At 36.0% G+C, this 20,630-nt stretch overlaps 1 protein-coding gene across 14 annotated transcripts in view; it reads left to right on the top strand.

Moving 5' to 3' along the window:
* DLG2 (discs large MAGUK scaffold protein 2) overlaps positions 1 to 20,630 on the top strand; it is a 1,987,603-nt gene that overhangs the window by 467,982 nt on the left and 1,498,991 nt on the right. For all 14 annotated transcript variants that reach the window (XM_038568427.1, XM_038568453.1, XM_038568428.1 and 11 more), the window contains one exon: positions 3,725 to 3,799. In XM_038568427.1, the coding sequence (XP_038424355.1) occupies positions 3,725 to 3,799 (75 nt within the window). The remainder of the gene's footprint in view (positions 1 to 3,724; positions 3,800 to 20,630) is intronic.

Raw genomic sequence — 20,630 nt, forward strand, 5'->3', positions numbered from 1 at the left:
AAGAACATGCTGTTTTGAATGAAACATTTAGGTCAAAATTTTATTTGGATGAGTCAGTTCTCACACTACCACACACAAAGTTGTTTGGGGGATTAAATGACTAAAATGTCTATATAGATACTTTGTAAACTCCAAAGCACTCTAACAGACATAAACTGCTGATAGTCAAAAAAATCCTCACTCTTTCTAGGGTTGGGATTCATTGGGTAGAAAATCTTTAGAATTTTCTTTGCCAAGTGTTTGTCACTATTCAAATCCTTTGTATCAAATCCTTTGTAGTTATATATTTACATAATCAATCTGAGGTGTAATTGTCCAGCATGTCAGACTCATTTGCTCAGGATAATCTAGAATGAAATACATCAAGATGTTACAGTCAGAAAAAGACAACCAAAGGAGTGAGAGATTTGGAAATATCAACCTGTCTAAACAGCATAGTGACTTTAAACGTATGAAGACCCACTGTTAGTTTGGTCTCTTGAGAGAACATGTTTTTCGGGGTTACCACTGTAGATCTTGAATCCTGATCAAGTCACGTATCAACAGTCTGTAGGTATATATATCCAGGTGGTTGAGTGGGAGAGAAGGGGAAAGGAAAGCTCTGTCTTTAGATTAATTTGTTACCAACTATTATCTTAAAATCTTACTTGGAGAGCTGGACTGGCCCTTCAGATATTTGTAATATTCCCTCTTCATTTTTAGCCTAAGAATTAACTTAAAAGTAGGTTGAGTGTGTCCTTTCCTCTAGTATTTGTTCTCTTTCTAGATGGCCTCTAAAGAGATATGGATCTTCCAATTGGGTGCCTAAATTCTTTTGACCACAGTGCCCACATTAAATGTTAGAAAAAATACTGAAGAAGGAGAATGGAAACTTGTAAGGAAAAAGGAACAATTTTAAACCATTACTTTACCACTGTGGCAGTTCCCTTGACCCCTGTCAGATCTTGTCTTCTTTCAAAGTAGAAGGAAGGTTTAGGCAAAACATAGGGTTAGGGCTTTCAGTAACCACACTTGAGTTGAAAGCTCTTGTGAGACCATCTCTACTAGAAGTTCTCAACCTTTGTTATAACTCAAATTCACGGAGGAATAACTGTATCTTAGGTAACAGTAGATCAGAATGATAGGGGTTTTTAACTGGAGGATGCACTTTTTTGGAAGAGGGAACATATTAAATTATTGGGAGGAGTATGAGGTTTGGATAAGATCCACGGATGAATGACACTTCCTCTCTCCACATTGAATTGTAGATCTAATAAAACCCTCTTATTTTATACGTGATAAAAGTGAGGTTTAAAGTTTTAAAGTAGCTTTCCCAAAGTTTCATAGATGGATTATTGGGAACACTACTGAAATCCAAGATCCTAACTTATATTCTGACCTTATTTTTCTTCTGGTCACATACTAAACATAATTTATGTCCATGTGGCCTCTGTCTTCAGTAGACCTTTATACATGTCTGCTCCTATGTAATCATATTGTTAATATGCTTGATTAAAACACTAATGGGAGATCTTAGTATCCAAAACTCAGGTAGTAATGGAGTAAGAGAGACTTACACAGACTTTCTCTACTGCATGCTGTATGTCCATGGAAGTTCAAACACTACTTTTTTTTAGCTCCTATCATACGTTATGAGTACTTATATTCCTCCACCCAAGCATAACTCAATTATTATTTGCCCCTTTGCCATGTGCTTCATAAAAATGAACACTATCTAGATATAAAACAAGCTTATTATTACTACTACTAATAACAATTATAAATTATTACAAAGGAGACATTCCTCACTGTTAACATTGTTCGGTATGAATTCTCATAATTAGAGATAATAGTATCTAGTTTTTTTTTTTTTGTCCAAATGTGTATTTAAATTCTAGTTAGTTAACTAGAGTTACACTATATTGGTTTAGCCCATCCCCCACCACCTTCCTTCACCAACCCTCAATTTGTTCTCTATCATAATAATAACTGGCATTTTAATAATATTTTCAAATTTCAAAAAGTTTAACCTCATACATAGATAAATTATATTTATCTGGCTTAAGCGTTCAGAAAAGGAAAATAAGATTGTTCTTGTTACGTTGTGTGTTCTGTTAACATCCTTGCTAATTGTGGCAATGATCTGAGGTGAATTTATATGTATCATCTAATAGTATTTGTCTGAATAAGGTGAGATACTAATGCTGTTTTACATATGTGACTACCAAGACTCGGATCATCTCATGGCAGCAAGTACATGGCTGAGCTTAGTTTGAAATTGGTCATCTGATATCAGTCGAGTGAACCTTATGTACCCTGTTGGTACTCTATGTCATATTTTCATTTAAGCAAGAAAGAAAACTGAGCATGGAGATTGATGATCTAAGTGTAGTTTTATGGTGACTTTATCAATAATCACTCAAACAGCACTTCAGAGTTTAGTGATGCCTTAAAAATAGATCACCTAAATAAAGTTTGTTCTCAAAAGCTTACAAATCACAAAAGGAAATTCTTAGTGTAAGTATTAAATTCAATATTTTATTCCAGTTAAGTCAGAAATGGTAAGATCATTAATGACATGAAATCATATTAGCCGATGACATGTCTTAAGCCCCATTAAACAGATAGAAAATAAAAAATACCAGAGGCAGCTTCTCAGAGAGGGAGCATGCATGGGAATCAAAGCCAGTCAAATTTTTGCTGCTATCCCAGCTATGATGCTTTCTTCTAGGGTAGCCTTTAGGCAAATTGCTTACCTCCTCTGAACCTCAGTTTACTTCTCTGTAGAATGGGCATAATAATACTGCTATCCATATTAGTTGTGGTGGTTAGTGATAATATAATGGGTCTAGAACAATCTGCAGCATATAAGTAGCTCAATAAATCACAGCTAGGTTTTTATGACTATTGCTAACATTATTATTAATCTGGTTATATTATAATTGAGTGCAGAATAAAATAAATAAAAAGTAGAAGATGTGTTATTTTGATCACCCCCTCCCCCTTTTCAATACTAATCAGTTCTCATTATTACAGGGATGGAGCAGTTTTGTTAGTTAAAGGGAAGCACTTCATTCTTTCTAAAAGGCCAATTAGAAATGAAGTTATAGGAGTTACAACAAAAGAATAGGTTAGCTAGAGATAGATTTCTTATGTAAAAAAAAGTGCCTGGCAAATGACTTACGATGTCAAATCCCTGTGTTCCTTGTTTCATTTCTTTGCACCTCATTTTCTGATGTGACAAGAGAGACCTCTAAGATCTGTCCTGTATGACTACATTCTGAGGTTCTATGAAATGCTCTAGAGAGAATCATTACCACTAGCTCACAATCAGAAAAAGAAGACAAGTAAATAAGTCTATCTGTACCTTGATTGAAGTGATCTTGCCATGGGTACAACCTGTGTCACTATTGTCTGGGAGCCTACAGGAGAGGAAACTAGTTTTACCTCTGGGTTAGGAGAGTTCTCAGATGGGTCCTGCTGGGGCCTAAAAGGCCACCTGCTGAGGAAGTCTAGAGCCCAAAACCCAGTCCTTAGAGTAATAAAAAAGCAAAGGATGATTTATGCCTTGATAAGAGTAGAAGTTGCATAGTTTTCTGCAGCACTGCACCAAAAAAATCATTCTCAAAGGCTCCTCCTATACTTGTAAATCAGGTAATAAACACATTGATGATAAATATGTTAGCTTGTGTAATATTGCTACACATAATATATAGAATATAACATTATTTTTACTTATTTGCAGCAAAACCAAGGCAAATGCCCAGCCCAGAACTGCTCAGTGGAAGCCCCTGCTTGGATGCCTGTCCACCACTGTACTGTAAGTTTGATAATTTGGTTATTCTAAATTGGCCACCTTAAAGGAGAATTATTTTCATATTTTGGAACAACCTTAGTGGAATGTGCTAGAATTCTTCCTGAAATTCTAGAAAGGAGAATTTTTTTTTTAGGACACTCTACATTATAAGAAATACCTGTGATTAGAGATTTCTGTGGTTTTTTTTATTTTTTTTTTGAGTCAGGATAATTTGCCAAAGATTTATTTAAATGGATTATTGATGATTTAGATTTGGATAGTCATTAAAATGAGTATATTTGCACATGTATTTTTTTCAGTTGCTGCATATTCAGCAATACTTGATTTTAGATGCTTCAGTGAAGGATGTTTTCTCTTCTGTCATTGTTGTGTTGACTGCTTAATAGTGATGAGTACACAGATTTCCAATTTTCAAGTCTTTCTGGTATAATAATGGTCTCTGTACTTATGTGAAATATTCTATCAGAGAATTTTCAAGTGCTTTAGAAATAAACAGGTACAAAAAAAAAACAAACAAAAAAAGAAATAAACAGGTACTATGTCATTATCCTTGTGTTACCAATGGGAGATTTAAATGCAAAGGGAGTAAGAGTAGTGTATTATATGTAAAGCTGGGAATAGATCTCAGATACCCTAATTCTCTTTTCATGAACTCATTCTACTACACTGTAAAGAAAAGTGAAGAAAGTGGCTGATTTGTAGGATATTCTCCTATACATGCGTTGCCTGATAGATGTGACAATGGTTCCTTTGGGAAATGTATATACTGTAACTGACAGTTTGTCTGTCATAAAATAATTTGTATGTGATGGGGACAAGAAGTTTGAAAATTACTTTTTGGGCATCCTGCTCCTTTGACCCAACTTACAAGCAATATAAAGTGATGTGTGGAGCTTCTTATGTATCCTCATCTACTGTTGAGATACGAGCTGCTGGAAGAAGGTGCAGCTGGTCTATCTTAGCATGACTTATGATCGCATTCTAACTCAGTAGGTCTAGGGGAGCCCTACTTTTCACTCAGATTTGTAAGAGCAAGAAGCCTCTTTCCTTGTTTTTATTTGTCTATGAAAGGAGGAGAGGTGAGATCACTTTTACTGAAGGAGGGATGATGATATTAAATTTTGGAGGCATTCCTGCAGTGCGGAGGCAGCCCAGACTTGCTAGAGACTTGGAGAATAAAAAATGTCACACTTTTGTGAGCAGATGGTCAGAGGGGAGTGCATGCTAAGGGACTCTGCTGATGCCAGAGAAAGGATGAATTTTAATAATTTCGTTTCTTCATCAGTCATTCCTTTTATTGTATCCCTGATGATATTATCTCACAATTACTGATTTGTATGTCTATTTCACCAAAGAGACTGTGTGTGCTATACAGTGTTCTACTATATCTACACCTAGGAAAATCCCTGGTATGTGGTAGGTGCTTTGTGAGTGCAGTTTCAATGAATGAGTCTTCTATCTGTTGATTTCTTCTTTAGTAAGTTTTATTAAATTGTCTACAACTCATATTTGTTGGTAAAGAGGAATAATTATTTTACCTTCTTAGGTGGGTTTCCATTTCTTACCTTCAAGAGTCATTTTACACTTTTCCTTCACTGAGTACCATTGAGTATGTGTTTTAAGGAATTTTGTTACAAACTAGACAAAATTTAGTGGCTTGATTCAGCTCTGTCAGGTACTATGCATATTGCTGGAGGTACAAAGAAAAATAAGGTAGTATTCCCATTTTATCAGAGACAATCAATATGTAACACCAAGAATTCTGATTAGTAGCTGATCCTCTATTACACTGATAATTTTAGATCCAAATAAAAGGAATTTGACATTTAAGTTATTTTGTGCAGTCTTATTGCAAGTAAATCCATTATTAGAATTATGTCTTTTGGATTATTAAGAATAATTAATCTTTCATTATTACCTTGGAGTCAGATAGTATAGGATCTAGAAATCCCAGATTACTGTTCCTTTACAACAACAACAACTATAGGTCTGCTACAATAGCAAATGCACGTACATGGGTTTGTTGCACTTTATTCCTGTCACTGTTCCTTTACAACAACAACAACTATAGGTCTGCTACAATAGCAAATGCACGTACATGGGTTTGTTGCACTTTATTCCTGTCACTGTTCCTTTAGAAATCCCAGATTAGGTGTTTCTGTTATAGGACATTTGTGACTAAATAGTTGACTATATTTAAGACCCTTCCTGAAGAGCACAAGTCAGAAATACCAAATAGTCTGATTCTCAGTTGTGTGGTCAGGTGAGAACATCAGAAAGACGTTTTTTCTTGCTTCTGCTATGGAATTAAGAGCTGCTGGTTTCATAGATTTCTTTTGTTGTTTATTTAAAAGTAATTACATTTCCCAGTGGGGCAGACACTTTCCAGAGGAGTTGACAACCCATAATGATTCTGTTTTCTCTGTAAGTAACCCAGATCCACAAAGGTAGGCTTTCAGTGGCGGTGTTTGGGCTATGTGAGTTTGTCTCTGGCCAAACCTGACTAATCTAAGGACAAATATCTCATCTCAGCTGAGCCAGTTGGATTCTTTCTCTTGGGAATTTAAAATTTATATTAGAGAGATACCAAATTGGTAGTCAATAGTATTGAATCATACGAATGACAATAGTTTGGAAAATAATCTGTGAACCTCAGTTACTGAGATTCCTAGAGCTAACCTGTCCTGAGGTTCTACTTTCTCAAATCTCTCTTTGAGTTTGTGAAAAGGTCCCAATAATCTGCTGATAATCAATGTTACATTTTCCACCAATTTATTCTAGATTCTGTTTTGTTTTGTTTATTTGAGGGAGTATAATGTTTTATGATTTATTTGCAACCAAAGGGGGAAAAAACCCACCTTAACTAATACCTCTAGTCAGCAACAATTATGAAGCTCCCATTAGAGTTTATTTAATGAGTGGTAGTCTCACACAGAAAGAAGCACTGAGAACACTGATAGTTTGATAATTGCCAGTAGTCTATTTAGTAATGGAAATAGTCTAGTTCTATTTATTCCAAATATCTGATTATATGCAACACTTGGGTACATAAAAATGATGAAAGAATAATTTGGTAATGACTTAATACACATTATAGAATGAGAAAAAGGAATAGTTAACAAGATAGCTAGCATAAGCATGTTTATCAGACAAAAAAACTCTAAATGATGTGTAAAGTTGTTCTGGTATTAATTTCCACCTTCTCATATCTCAGGAAATAGAAAAAATCTTAGCCTCATGTGTTTAAGACAATGTTTTGTCTGTCTCAAATCTTTCATTGACTGAAGCAGGTTATAAATAAATTAATGCATACTTACATTCATAATAAATAGTCTGCTATCTCTGTGGATTTTTAAGTTCACTTGATTGTTTCCTACATTTCTCTCCTAGATTCTCTATTCTTATTCCGTGGTATTTTGCTCTGGAATGATTGTATCCTTATAATTGACATTTTTTTCAAGAATGTCTTGGTGTTTGGTGCGCAGTTGCCCCAGGTTACTTTTAAGTGCAGAGCTTTTATCACTGGTTTTCTTAAGAATGCTTCTGTCTGCAAATTGCTCAACAAATGCCTGTCACCATCTCCATATTGCCTTGAAAATGGCTTCTATTACTATTTGCTTAGTCTCTTCCTAGATGCTCTCTTTTTTGGCAGTCCACACCTCTGTAACGGTGGGACCAAGAGGTATTTTGAAGACTTTTCCTTTTAGCCAGGATTACTCTTGTACAAATTAGCGTTCAGAAATTTTACCTTCAGTAATTATACAGAAACATGGACATATTTATGCTTTTTGGATAACTGTAAATGAAATATCTTCCCTAACAAAACGCATGACAGTTTTATCTTTTATTTGTTTTTCTTTGTATGGCTACATCAAGCACTAGAATGATCTCCTTCTTCACGTATACATTTTAAATTTAATTGAGTTGTATGGTCATATGAATATAGGAGTGGTTACCTGAACCTCGCCACTTATAAGCAAATGAAAAGAGACCCATAGGTTCTGGGACTCAGGTAAAAACAGTCAGATCTCTGAATCTGGAGTGAACTAAGCTAAGAATTAGTTTCTGGTACTTGGAAACAAAGAAACTTAGACTTGAACAATTGCAGGAGGCTTGAGTGGCTGCTGCATCAGGGCATAAATCTCTGGACCACTCAGTATGGCTATGGCTTATACATGGATTTGATCACTTTCAGGAATGTCCCAGGCACAATCCTTAGTTATTGAGCATTACTTAGAAATGGCTGTAGAGTATGATTTTATTGTTTAGAATATGATATATAAATATACATGATTTGTTGAGAATAATCGCTTTGTTTTCTCTGCATATGTGCCTACTTAGTTGTTAGAGATTTAAAAATAATGCAATGAGAGGAGTTTCTAAAAGTTAAGAATAAAGTCCTTGTTATTATAGAGATTATCGTGGATATTGTGGTATACCTATATATCTCTCTTGTATATAATAGTCACCTCTAAATAGATATGTGAAGTATTTTCAAAAATCATGTTAGCATTTCCAAGTTAGAACACTACATTCTGACTACATCAATTATTCATCTACTCATTTAAGAAGCATTTACTGAGTACATTTTCTAAGTTGTAAACCTTTCAATTCTTCAAGATGGATTAGGAGCCAGTATATGTAAATAATCATTATGTTGGGTGATACATGTTACAAAATTCTCTATACAAAAAACTATGGGGTGCATACATGGCTCAGGTCATGATCCTAGGGACATGAAATTGAACCTTGTATCAGGCTCTGCACTGCACTGAGCGTGGAGACTGATTAAGTTTCTCTCTCTCTCTCCTCCCACCTGTGCGCTCTCTGTCTCTCTCTCTCTCTCAAAAACAAAACAAAACAAAAAAACTATGAATGTTCAGAATGGAGCTTTGCCTCAAGATGGATTTTGGAAGACAGAAAATGCAATATTTAGTAATAATTAATTAATTATTCAATTTAAATAATAATTAATCAATTTAAAATTGATTAAGATTTTTGTTAAAATACAGACTGCCACTTAACTAGTCATGGGTCCTCAGACATCTTACTTAATCCCTCTTGACTTTATACATGTGATATGGTATTTTGAGATTTACATATAATAATGCATAGGAAATGCTAACATAGATTCTGGTACATAATCATTGCTTGATAAGTGGTAAGAGAAAAGAAAGAAAAGGATAGGTTAGCCCAGAAGGAAGTGAATGGGGCAGGATGAATTGATGAGGAACATAAAAAGAATAGGCAGTAACTTGTTATTAATTTAGGGCTTTTTTATTTGGATTTTTAAAGGAGGAAACTTTCTTTGCAAAAGGATTGATTTTTAAAGATTTTATTTATTTATTCACAAGAGACAAAAAGTGAGAGGCAGAGGGAGAAGCAGGCTTCGCATGAGAAGTCTGATATGGGACTTGGCCCCAGGATCCTGGGATCACGCCCTGTGCCAAAGGCAGATGCTCAGTCACTGAGCCACCTAGGTGCCCCTGGAAAAGGATTTAGAGTGGGACAGAGAAAAGTTCCAGGAGTTAATATACAATTTTTTAAGACTCTGAAAGCAGAAATTCTGAAGCTCTTGAAAAGAAACATTTTGCTCTCTGATGGGCAGGAGCTGATGATGCAAGAATGTCATATTAACAAGAGATGTTTATATTCTGAGTAACAAAGGCCATTTTTAAAGAGAAGGGTTGGATATTCCTTTTAATTTAAATCATTTTAACATTTCCCTACCATGTCTCTCTAGATTATGAAAGTGATTTTTCTCTTTTATAGGAAATCAATAAAAACAGACATTCCCCAAAGAAACCAGAGGAGATGTCCTTTTAACGTGTTAATTGTTTCAGCGTGTTATCCCAGATCACCTCACATTACCCACAGTAAGGTTCATTCACTCTAATTGAAGCCAGTTACTAGTGTAACTAGTGTTACTAGCAATTGTATAGTAACTAGTGTTATAGTAACTAGTAACTAGTGTTACTAGCAATTGTATAGTAATCTAAAGGTTTTTCTATAGCTGATTTTGTAGCTCCTTCCTCACTTCTATTTTTTTTCTCCACATTTCATTGTGTGACCTCATTGACCTCATTTTGTATACAGCCCACATAAATACCCAGACCATGGCACTTAGAAACATCCAACCCAGTCATAAAATAAATAATGTTGTGTCTGCTCTCTGGGTGTTTCCAGAATTCCTATGAACACAGCACCCGCTGGGCTAACTTAGCTGCTGGGAAATCACACCCAGGATGGCTTTGATGAGTATTGTCTTTCCAAAGACTGGATAAAATTTTTATTTTTTAGAGTAAGGTTTTTATACCATCAGCAGTCCCCTTATAGAACAAAAAGTCAGGACCTTATCAGATGATCATAGTGTTAGGAAAATTATGGAAAATTGCAGAGTATAGGGCCTTAACTTGGTCTGCACTGGGATTAGAAGTGCATCTGGCCATCTGGGTGGTAGCCATGGGGTTAGAAAAGAATCCAGAGGGAAAATTATCCTAGAAAATCACAATGCACTTTAAGAAATGTGAACTCTGCAGAATGTCTCTGATTCCAATTTTGCTGTAGTCAAGTGCTTTAAATCAAGGAAAGTATGAGGAAGATTAGACTGACACAACAGATACAGTCCTTTTTTCTGTCTCTTCTGGCCCTTATAGTACTTTGAATATATACTTGTTTCCTCTCTAGGTTTGCAAGAATATGTTGGGAACTGCAGTACTTATATCAGATAAATTTCTTTGAAACATGCCCAGAAAGGAAGCCCACGTATTTATGGAGGGAATAGGTAGGCATTGGTTCATGGGAGAGATGAAAGGGCATTACCAGGTAGCACACATAAAAAAACCACACAGAGTACAGAACAAAAGACATGAAAACAGGTACTCTGCATGCCTTAGGCAAAGAAATGAAGTCTAAGGTAAGTTCTGAGGTAATAGCAAGATCTGAGAAGCTAAGTGGAAGAATGATAGATAACCATCTAGGAGCAAAAGGCAGGCCTGTGATAAAGATGGTCAGCAAATTTTATGTCCATTGTCCCCAGCTTCCTCTTTCTCTGCCTTTGAATATTTCCTAAGAGTTCCAGCTTTGCCCAAGTTGACTGATTTTGTGCCTCAGCATTCACCTACCTATTCCTGCCTTCTCTTTTTTTGTGATGCTATTATAAATGGGAATGTTTTCTTAATTTCATTTTTGGGTTGGTCATTGCTACTGTATGGAAATACAATCAGTTTTGTTTATTGATATGGTACCCTGAAACATTGCTGAATCTATTACTTATAAGAGCTTTTTAGTGAATTCCTTGGGATTTTCTATATACAAGATCATGCCATCTGCAAAAAGAGATAGTTTTACTTCTTTCTTTCCAATTTGGATGCCACTTATTTCATTTTCTTGCTCAATTGCCTTGGCTAGAATATTCACTACATTATTTAATAGAGCTGGCAAGAACAGATATTCTTGACTTGTTTTTGATTTTAGGGGCAAGTATCCTTGTTTCATCATTAAATAGGCTGTTAGCTGTGTTTTTTATTTTTTTAATAGATGTCTTTTACCAGATTGAAGGAGTTCACTTCTATTTCTAGTCTGTTGGGTGTTTTTGTCATCAAAGGAGGATTTTTATATGTGTTGATATTTGCTTTTAACACTTTAAATTTTAATATGCTGAAAGAATGCTTTGCCCTTCTATTGAGAACATTAAGCAGAACTTTTCTAGGATTCCTGAAAGCATAATCTACTTACTCATAATCCATACCTGACTTTGCCAAAGGATATCTCTTCAGTTTGACAGATGAGAAAACTGAAGCTCAGAGTAGTGAATTTTTTTTTTTTGCATCCCACAGTCAACACATAGGGGGGCTAGGTGAGTCTTTTGGGTATCCAGTCTTTTCCCATTTATTGTATAATTCAATATCTGTCCTAAGCAAATTGATGCTCTTGAGTTTGCTGTGTAAAATAATGAACTTATAAGAGATTGGTATTTTATTAGCTGTCTGTTGTGTCACAGAAGGTGTCATGAAGATTCTATGCATTGCAATGGTGGACAACATTGCATGGTTGGACAACCATCTTGGCAGCCATAGTAGCATATTTGAAAGTCTTCCTTCACAGTACTACTAGGATTTCTAATCTTATTTATTTGAAAAAGTCCATGTGGATAACCACTAGGTAAACCGTTATTCAGAAATTTTGTTATGTCCTTATGTTCAGAGCTAAAAGAATTTTAATGTTTTCTCTAAGAGAATTGCTAGGCTTTATTTTCCTTCTTGGTTTCATCATTTGATACAGAAATTGAATATGAGATGGTGTCTCATGGCCAACAAGCACATGAGAAAATGCTCCGCATCACTTGCCATCAGGGAAATACAAATCAAAACCACAATGAGATACCACCTCACACCAGTGAGAATGGGGCAAATTAACTAGGCAGGAAACAACAAATATTGGAGAGGATGTGGAGAAAGGGCAACCCTCTTGCACTGTTGGTGGGAATGTGAACTGGTGCAGCCACTCTGGAATACTGTGTGGAGGTTCCTCAAAGAGTTGAAAATAGACCTGCCCTACGACCCAGCAATTGCACTGTTGGGGATTTACCCCAAAGATACAGATGCAGTGAAACGCCAGGACACCTGCACCGCGATGTTTCTAGCAGCAATGTCCACAATAGCCAAACTGCGGAAGGAACCTCGGTGTCCATCGAAAGATGAATGGATAAAGAAGATGTGGTCTCGGGATCCCTGGGTGGCGCAGCGGTTTGGCGCCTGCCTTTGGCCCAGGGCGCGATCCTGGAGACCCGGGATCGAATCCCACATCGGGCTCCCGGTGCATGGAGCCTGCTTCTCCTTCTGCCTATGTCTCTGTCTCTCTCTCTCTCTGTGTGTGACTATCATAAATAAATAAAAATTTAAAAAAAAAAAAAAAAAAAAAAAGAAGATGTGGTCTCTGTATACAATAGAATATTACTCAGCCATTAGAAACGACAAATACTCACCATTTGCTTCGACGTGGATGGAACTGGAGGGTATTATGCTGAGTGAAATAAGTCAATCGGAGAAGGACAAACATTATATGGTCTCATTCATTTGGGGAATATAAAAAATAGTGAAAGGTAATAAAGGGGAAAGGAGAAAAAATGAGTGGAAAATATCAGAAAGGGAGACAGAACATGAGAGACTCCTTACTTTGGGAAACGAACTAGGGGTGGTGGAAAGGGAGGTGGGTGGGGGGGGTGGGGGTGACTGGGTGATGGGGAATGAGGGGGGTACTTGATGGAATTAGCACTGGGTGTTATGCTATACATTGGCAAATTGAACTCCAATAAAAAAATAAATAAAAAAATGAGATGATGTCTCAGAGATCTTCCATGATAGAGCTATAAGCTTTAACATTATTTTTCACAGGTTTGTAGTGGGATGCTAATATAGAATAGAGTGATTCAATAACTTATAAATTATTAAGAATACAAAATGCTGTAATGTGATGGATGTGTGGATTTTCCCATTTAAAGGGCTTTGTCTCTGTGTCTAGAAAAATCTCAGGAAGAATTGAATATTTGTTCTCTCTGACATCAACTTAAAGGAACTTCAGCTATATTTACTGAACTTTTTACTTATTTAGTATCCAGCAACCTCAATTATGTAATATAAACTGAGAACCATTTAGAAGTAAACAAAACATGTTGAAGTGACTAAATCAATATTTCAATGCTTACAACCCATTTACAGACTATTATCTATTCTATGACTTCACTGTGTGGGATTCTTAATAGTTCTCAGGCACAGGTATTTGAACATGAGAAATCTACAATACCTTATTTCACAGTCTATTTAGATAAATTTCTAATAATCATGACTACTTATTACCTGACCTATTAGGTAAGATCCAGATAATTAGAGCAGTTGTATGGAAATTCAGGAAAGGGCATTACTAAAGCCTGGTACCTTAGTAGTCAGGGAAGTGGCAGCCAACACTGAGAAAAAAAATGTTGAAAGCAAGTAAACTCTTAAATTTGACTCTTAAATTCTATGAGATAATTCAGTCATGGAGCATTGCTATATTACAGTGTAATATTTTAACTGATGTTTATAAATGTTGGCCATGATAAAAAACCTCCTGTAATTGTGTCCATATTTTCGGGAGGGAATAATTACCTTTATGATGTCTGTGACTACTAAAAAATAGCCAATTAAAAAAATTTTTTCAAAACACAAAAACATGGTATTTCAACGGATGAACTTTAATACTCTGGTAGATTCATGTTTGTAAACATCTCTTTCTTTGATAATTTTGATAGATGAGAAGATAGCTGGCATGTTTCAGCTTGTACAAACTCTCAGGCTAGTGGTTTCCCCTCTTTTCCAACTTAAGTAACTCAGGTATTGGCTTGAGTTTGTGGTGGAGACAGAGATGGTTTTGAGGTGGGGGAGGGAGACTGACAGCAAAAACAGGGAGTGCTGGTGATATGCTGTCAGTGATTTTGAACAGTGTGAGGCATTGGCATGTATTGACATTACATAGGCTTTCATTGTAGGCTAACATTCTTTCTACTAAGCTTTTCGTTTACTACTCAAGGAGGGAGTGTTTCATAGTAATACAGTCAAGAGTTTTGGAGTCTAAGAGATCTCCCTTTCACTAGCCATAGGAACTTTGACTAATCATTTCAATATCTTTCTCTCACTTTTCTCATTTGTGAAATAAAAATAATAATAGATACCTACCTTGCAAGATTATTTTAAGAATTAAAGACAATATATACAATATGCTTAAATCAGTGTTTGGCACATAGTAGGCAATGTTAATTTCATTATTTTGGCATTATCATTATCAGCACTGGAGAACTATGAAAATTGTTACAGTTTAAGATATATATTTGCCTCACAATGGCACTTGAGCAATGAACTCTCTGATAGTTTGGCCTTTCTTCAACTTACCTCAGGTATTAGAAGATGTAATTAAAAGGTATGGAACTTGAGTGTTTAAATGAGTTAATTTTTTTAAAGATAAAGTTTGATTTTTTTCTGGCAGTGATTTCTTACCTTTGAAAGTCATTTCTGAACTCACGAGCCATTACTGTACTTATTTTGGCTAACTGAATTCTTTTTTTTTTAAGATTTTGTTTATTCATGAGACACACACACACACACACACACACACACACAGAGGCAGAGACACAGGCAGAGGGAGAAGCAGACTCCATGCAGGAAGCCCGATGTGGAACTCGATTCCGGGTCTCCAGGATCACACCCTGGGCTGAAGGCGGCACTAAACCACTGAGCCACCTGGGCTGCCCTGGCTAACTGAATTCTTGAAAAGTATTATGGGATGGTGGGTTCCAGCCCTGAGTGGGGAAAAAGCCTCTGGGAACACACATAATTGCTTTGGTTATGATGTTTTAAGTACATCAATCATGGTGGAATCTCCTTTGTTCTAGAAACAAAGTATATGCATGTCTTACAAACCCTCCTGGGTATTTCTCTCTAGCTATCACATTATTATTCCTTTTTTTTTTTTTTTTTTTTTTTTTAGTATTCTTGGATCATTATAGAACAAACACAGACATCATGAAGTGCTCTTGATGTTGAGTGTTGGTGTCTGTCTGTTCATAGACCAGCTCCAGATATGAGTCATGAATGACAGCTCTTCCTGGTGAAAAATCCTTGAGAACCTCATACTGTGCATGTCTCCTTAAAGAATTTTTCCTATAACAATATTAAGGGTATGGTTATTTTACACAACTTTACTCTTTAAACAAAGGCTGTGCAACATGTGAATAAAAGTGTACTTTAAGTAGTAATGATTATAGGCATTTAAAAAAATATTTTTTGTCCTTTTTGGGTACATTACAAAAAGTTCATTGTATTTATAATGAACCTAGAAATCCAAGGAAATAACAACAAAGAAATGTTACTTAAATGCCTAAATTATGAAAAAAAAAAAAAAAACAGGTGTTCTTGTCAAAGATGTCCTTGCACCTGCTTACTATTCTGACTTTCTGTGCTGCTGCTCTTCTGATTGTGCTTATTCCTTGTTCAGACTTGCCTCATTTAAATTTCGCCTCAGGTAGTCCAAACAGAGGAAGCTATGCCATGAGGCCATATCTGTAGCAACAGCCAGTTTCCTAAACTAGTATAGAGCAAGTGTCAATGACAAACCTCTTGAAGCAGCCTCCAGCTACCCCAGATCTCTGTGGAATTGTACAAAATGTTTGGACAAACTTTAGTCCAAAGAAAACTTTTAACAGCACTTGACACAGAAATGGAACATTAATTGCTGCAGCTCCTCAAGGAGGTCCTGTTGGCAGCAGGTAGTATAGTCTCATGACTGCCTCATAAAAAAAGCCCCTTTTAGACTGGATTGGCTTCAGCAACAAAAGGTACAACAAATGCATCTAATCCAAACCCCAAACCTGAGCATGATTAGAGTGGGTGGAGAAGGAGCAGGTTGTCTAATCACCCTTTCATCATAGCAGCAAGGAAAATATATACAAACATTTGAATATTTTATTTACTGACCCATATATTTTTAACCAACTTGGAACAGACATCTCATTAAAGAAATCAATGCCATTCAAGTCTGGATTGGCTAAATCTTCCAACCTACTGAAAAAAATGCTAATTGATCTTAATGGCTATCTTAGATTGCATTTTGGTGAAGTATTAATTTTGCATAATTTAATATCCACAACTTAATTAAACATGTCCTATAAATAGTCTCTCTCTTAAGATGCTAATACTCTGTTGAAAGAATCAGTTTGTTTTTGCAATAGATTTGGTCATACACCATTGTTCTTTAGGTTGTGTCAGCATTTTCATTAAAAATTTGTACTCTATTTATAACTTGGAAGCAAAAATGCATTCTGAGCTAAAACTTAATGTCCGAAGTCTTTGTCCAAAAGCAGTTTTCTAAAATGTACACAGAATGGAAGTTTTATGACCCTCTGAAAGCTTGTGGTCTATAAGAAGACCTATAAGATACCAACAAAAGAATCTCATTTATTTCAGTCCCTTGTGCATCAGGACAGTCCACAGAATCTGAGAAGAAAACTGGGTTGTGGAAGGGGATACAATCTTTTCTGACACCGTGCTGGAGAATCAGAGTACTTAGCTTTTATTCTTGGTTGCACTACTTGAAATGCACTGGAAAGAGTATAGGCTTTAGAATAATCTGGAACTGGGTTTACTGAATTTGGGAAATTTCTTCACCTCTTTGAGCCATGTATGTTGAGCAAATGAAATGATATACATAAACTCCAGTAGAGTGTTCAATTCCTCCTCTTATGATTTATGATGTTGCTTGAAGCTACTAACTTGCTTTTCCTCCATTTTTTAGAGTACTTTTTCTGAGAATTGATTTTATAAGTGGCTTTCCTTACTAAGTCAAATGAATGGCAATTACAAGACCACCCATAAAGAGGGCAAAGTACCATACAGAGTGTAAGGACATCTCATGCAATAGTAGAATATATAGAAAATTACTCCTTTTCTCTTCATCAATCCCTAGTCTTGGAAATTTCTTTGCTTTCTGTACCCTTATATTATATAGACGAATAATCCCAAACTGTCCACCAACTCAATATGAGTAGTCACCTGGTAGGTCTATGACTGTGGAGAGCCCTTGGCAGCAGAAATCTATCCTTTTATAGATGAAGAGAAATATAATCCTTAAAACTGTCTGTTTAAAAAAAAATTAGAAAAAAAGGGAAAATTTAAATTTCCTGTCATCAGAACTGTTCTCTTGCCTATAGCTAGTTTATCATCTCAACATATATTATTTAAACAAGCTTGACTCTTCTATAGTACATCACTATTATTATTTCCCTCATTCAAATACACTTATTTGTCTATATTTCTATATTTCTTCCTTTTCTCCTTCATTAATGCCATAAGTATTTATAGGGTGTTTACTGTGTCCCAGACACTATAATAGGTTCTATAAATTCATAGTATGAGAAAACATACATGTAGTCTCTGCCCTCAAAGAGGAAGCCACAATGAAGAATCACACATGTGGGGGTGCCTGGGTGGCTCAGTAGGTTAAACTTCTGACTTTGGCTTGGGTCATGATCCCAGGGTCCTGAGATCAAGCCCTGCTTTGGGCTCCCCATTGAGTGGGGAGTCTGCTTGTCCCTCTGTCCCTCCTCCCACTTGTGCAGTCTCTTGCTCTCTTTCTCTCTCTCTCAAATAAATAAGTAAAATCTTTTTTAAAAAAGAATCACACAAGTGATGATAAGGTTGCAATATTGATGAGTTTTTCAAAAGAGATATACATGATATATTGGAAGTGCATTGAGGAGGTGCTGATGTTGAAAGAAAGGTCAGAGAAGGCTTCCTTAAGGAAATGCTAATTAAGCTTAAATTTGAAAAGTAGAATCAACCTGGGAAAGAAGGAGGAAGAGATTTATTCAGGCACAGGGAACTGCATGTACAAAGATCTTATCTCAGGAGGGGAAGTTCCCCTTATGAGAAGCTATAAAGCCAATATGGCTGGAGTTCAGAGAATACATTACAGGATGCAATACATTACAGGGAGACACAAGTCAGATGATATTTAGGATTTCATTTAAGTATTTTAAGTAGATTGGAGAGAGAGGAGAGTATCTGGTAGTATGGTCATATTTGAATTTTGAAATCTCTCTGGATGCTATGTGGAGATCAGGTAGGAAAATGGAGAAAAAGATTGTGGTTAAAAACAAAACAAAACAAAACAAAACAAAAACCTGGTTATGAAGTTTTTATAGAAGTCGAGGCAAAAGATAATGGTAGCATAAGTTAGCATGATGGTAAAAATGAAGAAACATGAACAGATATGAGATATTTAGGGATAAGGATGCCAGGACATAGAGATGAATTGTGTATGGGAGTGGTTAAGAGGAAGGAAAATGTCAGAGATGATTCCTAGTACTCTGGCTTATATGAAATAGTGAGTAGAAGTATCATTTACTGAATTCTGGTGCTCTAGAAAAGCTTTCTTTTAGGTGTGGTAGTAGGAGGATCATGAAATCCATTCTGGAAAAGTCAAGTTTGAAGAGTCTTTAAGACATAAGTAAAGATTACTGGTTGACCTGTGAACATGGGCAGGAGATACAAGGTAAAGGAAGGTGTTTTTGATTTTCTGAGCAAAAAATAAGAATATTTAAACACTCATGTGTCTAAGAATCCAACTGAGTTAAGGTTTGAGATATTTTCTAGATGAATAAAATGGTATGCTTCAGTGAAAAATGCTGACATGAGTTCTTGTTAGAGTGAGAGATTAAATACATAAGAGAGAATGCCTTGTCGATATGTTTCCTTGAAGAAGGAAGTGGATAAGGTGCAAACACCATGTGCCATGGTTGGTCTCTAATATGTAAATACAGACGTGTGAAAATATTTATGCATGTTTATGGTGGGAAATTGAGAGAAATCTAGTTTGATTGCTTTTGTTTATTCTGAAATAGAATGTTAGGGAGACCATCTCCTGAGAATGTGAGGACAGGTCAGGAGAGGAGTGTATCGGATGCTGGAACTGCCATTATAGAAAATGAGAGAGTGGGATGACCAGAGGAAAGAGATGAGACGAGCAGGGTTCCTTCAGAGTGTAAGTGAAAGTTTAGTCCTTTAGAGAAAATGCTTTCTCATCTAACCTACTTGCCACTGTGGTCTCTTTGGTTTGAATTCTCTCAGCTCTTATACAGAGGCAGCCTCTATCTTCTCATACCAGCTGACTTATCTCATATTGGCATCATTCTTTTCTGGCTCTTTTATACATGAACGTCTAATCTCTGCCACAGAAGAGGGCGACTCAAGGATGGGAAACATGTCTCCATAACACCCGATAGAACATTGTGCTTGTAATGGGGATTGTTAAGGGTTTATGAAACTTGAAAGGGTTTGTAAAACGTGTAAAATATGGGACATTTTATACTGGGAACTCGGCATAGAGATGAGTCCTTGTTTAAGGTATGGTTTTATGTCATAAAATATAGGGATGGCTATTTCCACGTTTTTCAGTTAAAGGATAATTTCTTTTTATTCTTGAAGACTTGGTCTAGGAATTGTCTCTTTGAAGCCTCTTTTGACCTCCAGTCTCTTAATTGAGTCCCACCTGCTAAATTATTATAGCATTTATCACATTTGAAAGAAGAACATCTGAAGGTTCATATGATTCTTTTCCCCATTAAAAAGTGGTGAATCTTACTTAGTTTTCATTTCTCAGATCCTAGCCTAGGGGTTCTTGAAATTGAAATATGAAGAATTGAAAAGATAAGCACAACAGAAACCAATATGGATTCTTTTGATTACCTTCATTCCAGGAAGACTTGTTCCTCCTGTTTCTTTTTGTCTCACCATTTTCCAAGTTGCTAAAACCACAAAATTAGACTTTTTAAATGATTCTCTTTTTCTTACCTTCTGGATTCAATCTATTGTTATTCTTGTCAGATCTACCTCCAAGATGTTTCTAGAATTCATTTATCTCGATCTTCACTGATACCACCAAAGTCTAAGCCACCTATCATCTCTTAGTTAGATTACAAATGAGAGGATTTAACTTGATCCTTCATTTTCATCTCCCCACCCCCCCAACAAGCCACTATTCATACATTTGCCTAAGTAATCTGAAAAAAAAAGTCTATTATCTTACTCCTCTCCCTAACTTAAAACACTCTCCCTTTTAAAATATGTATGTATGTATGTATGTATGTATGTATGTATGTATTTATTTATTTATTTATTTATTTATTTATTTATGAGAGAGGGAAAGAGCAGGAACAGAGGGGAGGAGCCGAGGGAGAGGGACAAGCAGACTCTCTGCCTGATGCAGGGCTGGATCGTAGGATTTTGGGATCATGACCTGAGCCAAA

Source organism: Canis lupus, chromosome 21 (assembly GCF_011100685.1).
Source record: "Canis lupus familiaris isolate Mischka breed German Shepherd chromosome 21, alternate assembly UU_Cfam_GSD_1.0, whole genome shotgun sequence".
Lineage (NCBI taxonomy): Eukaryota > Metazoa > Chordata > Mammalia > Carnivora > Canidae > Canis > Canis lupus.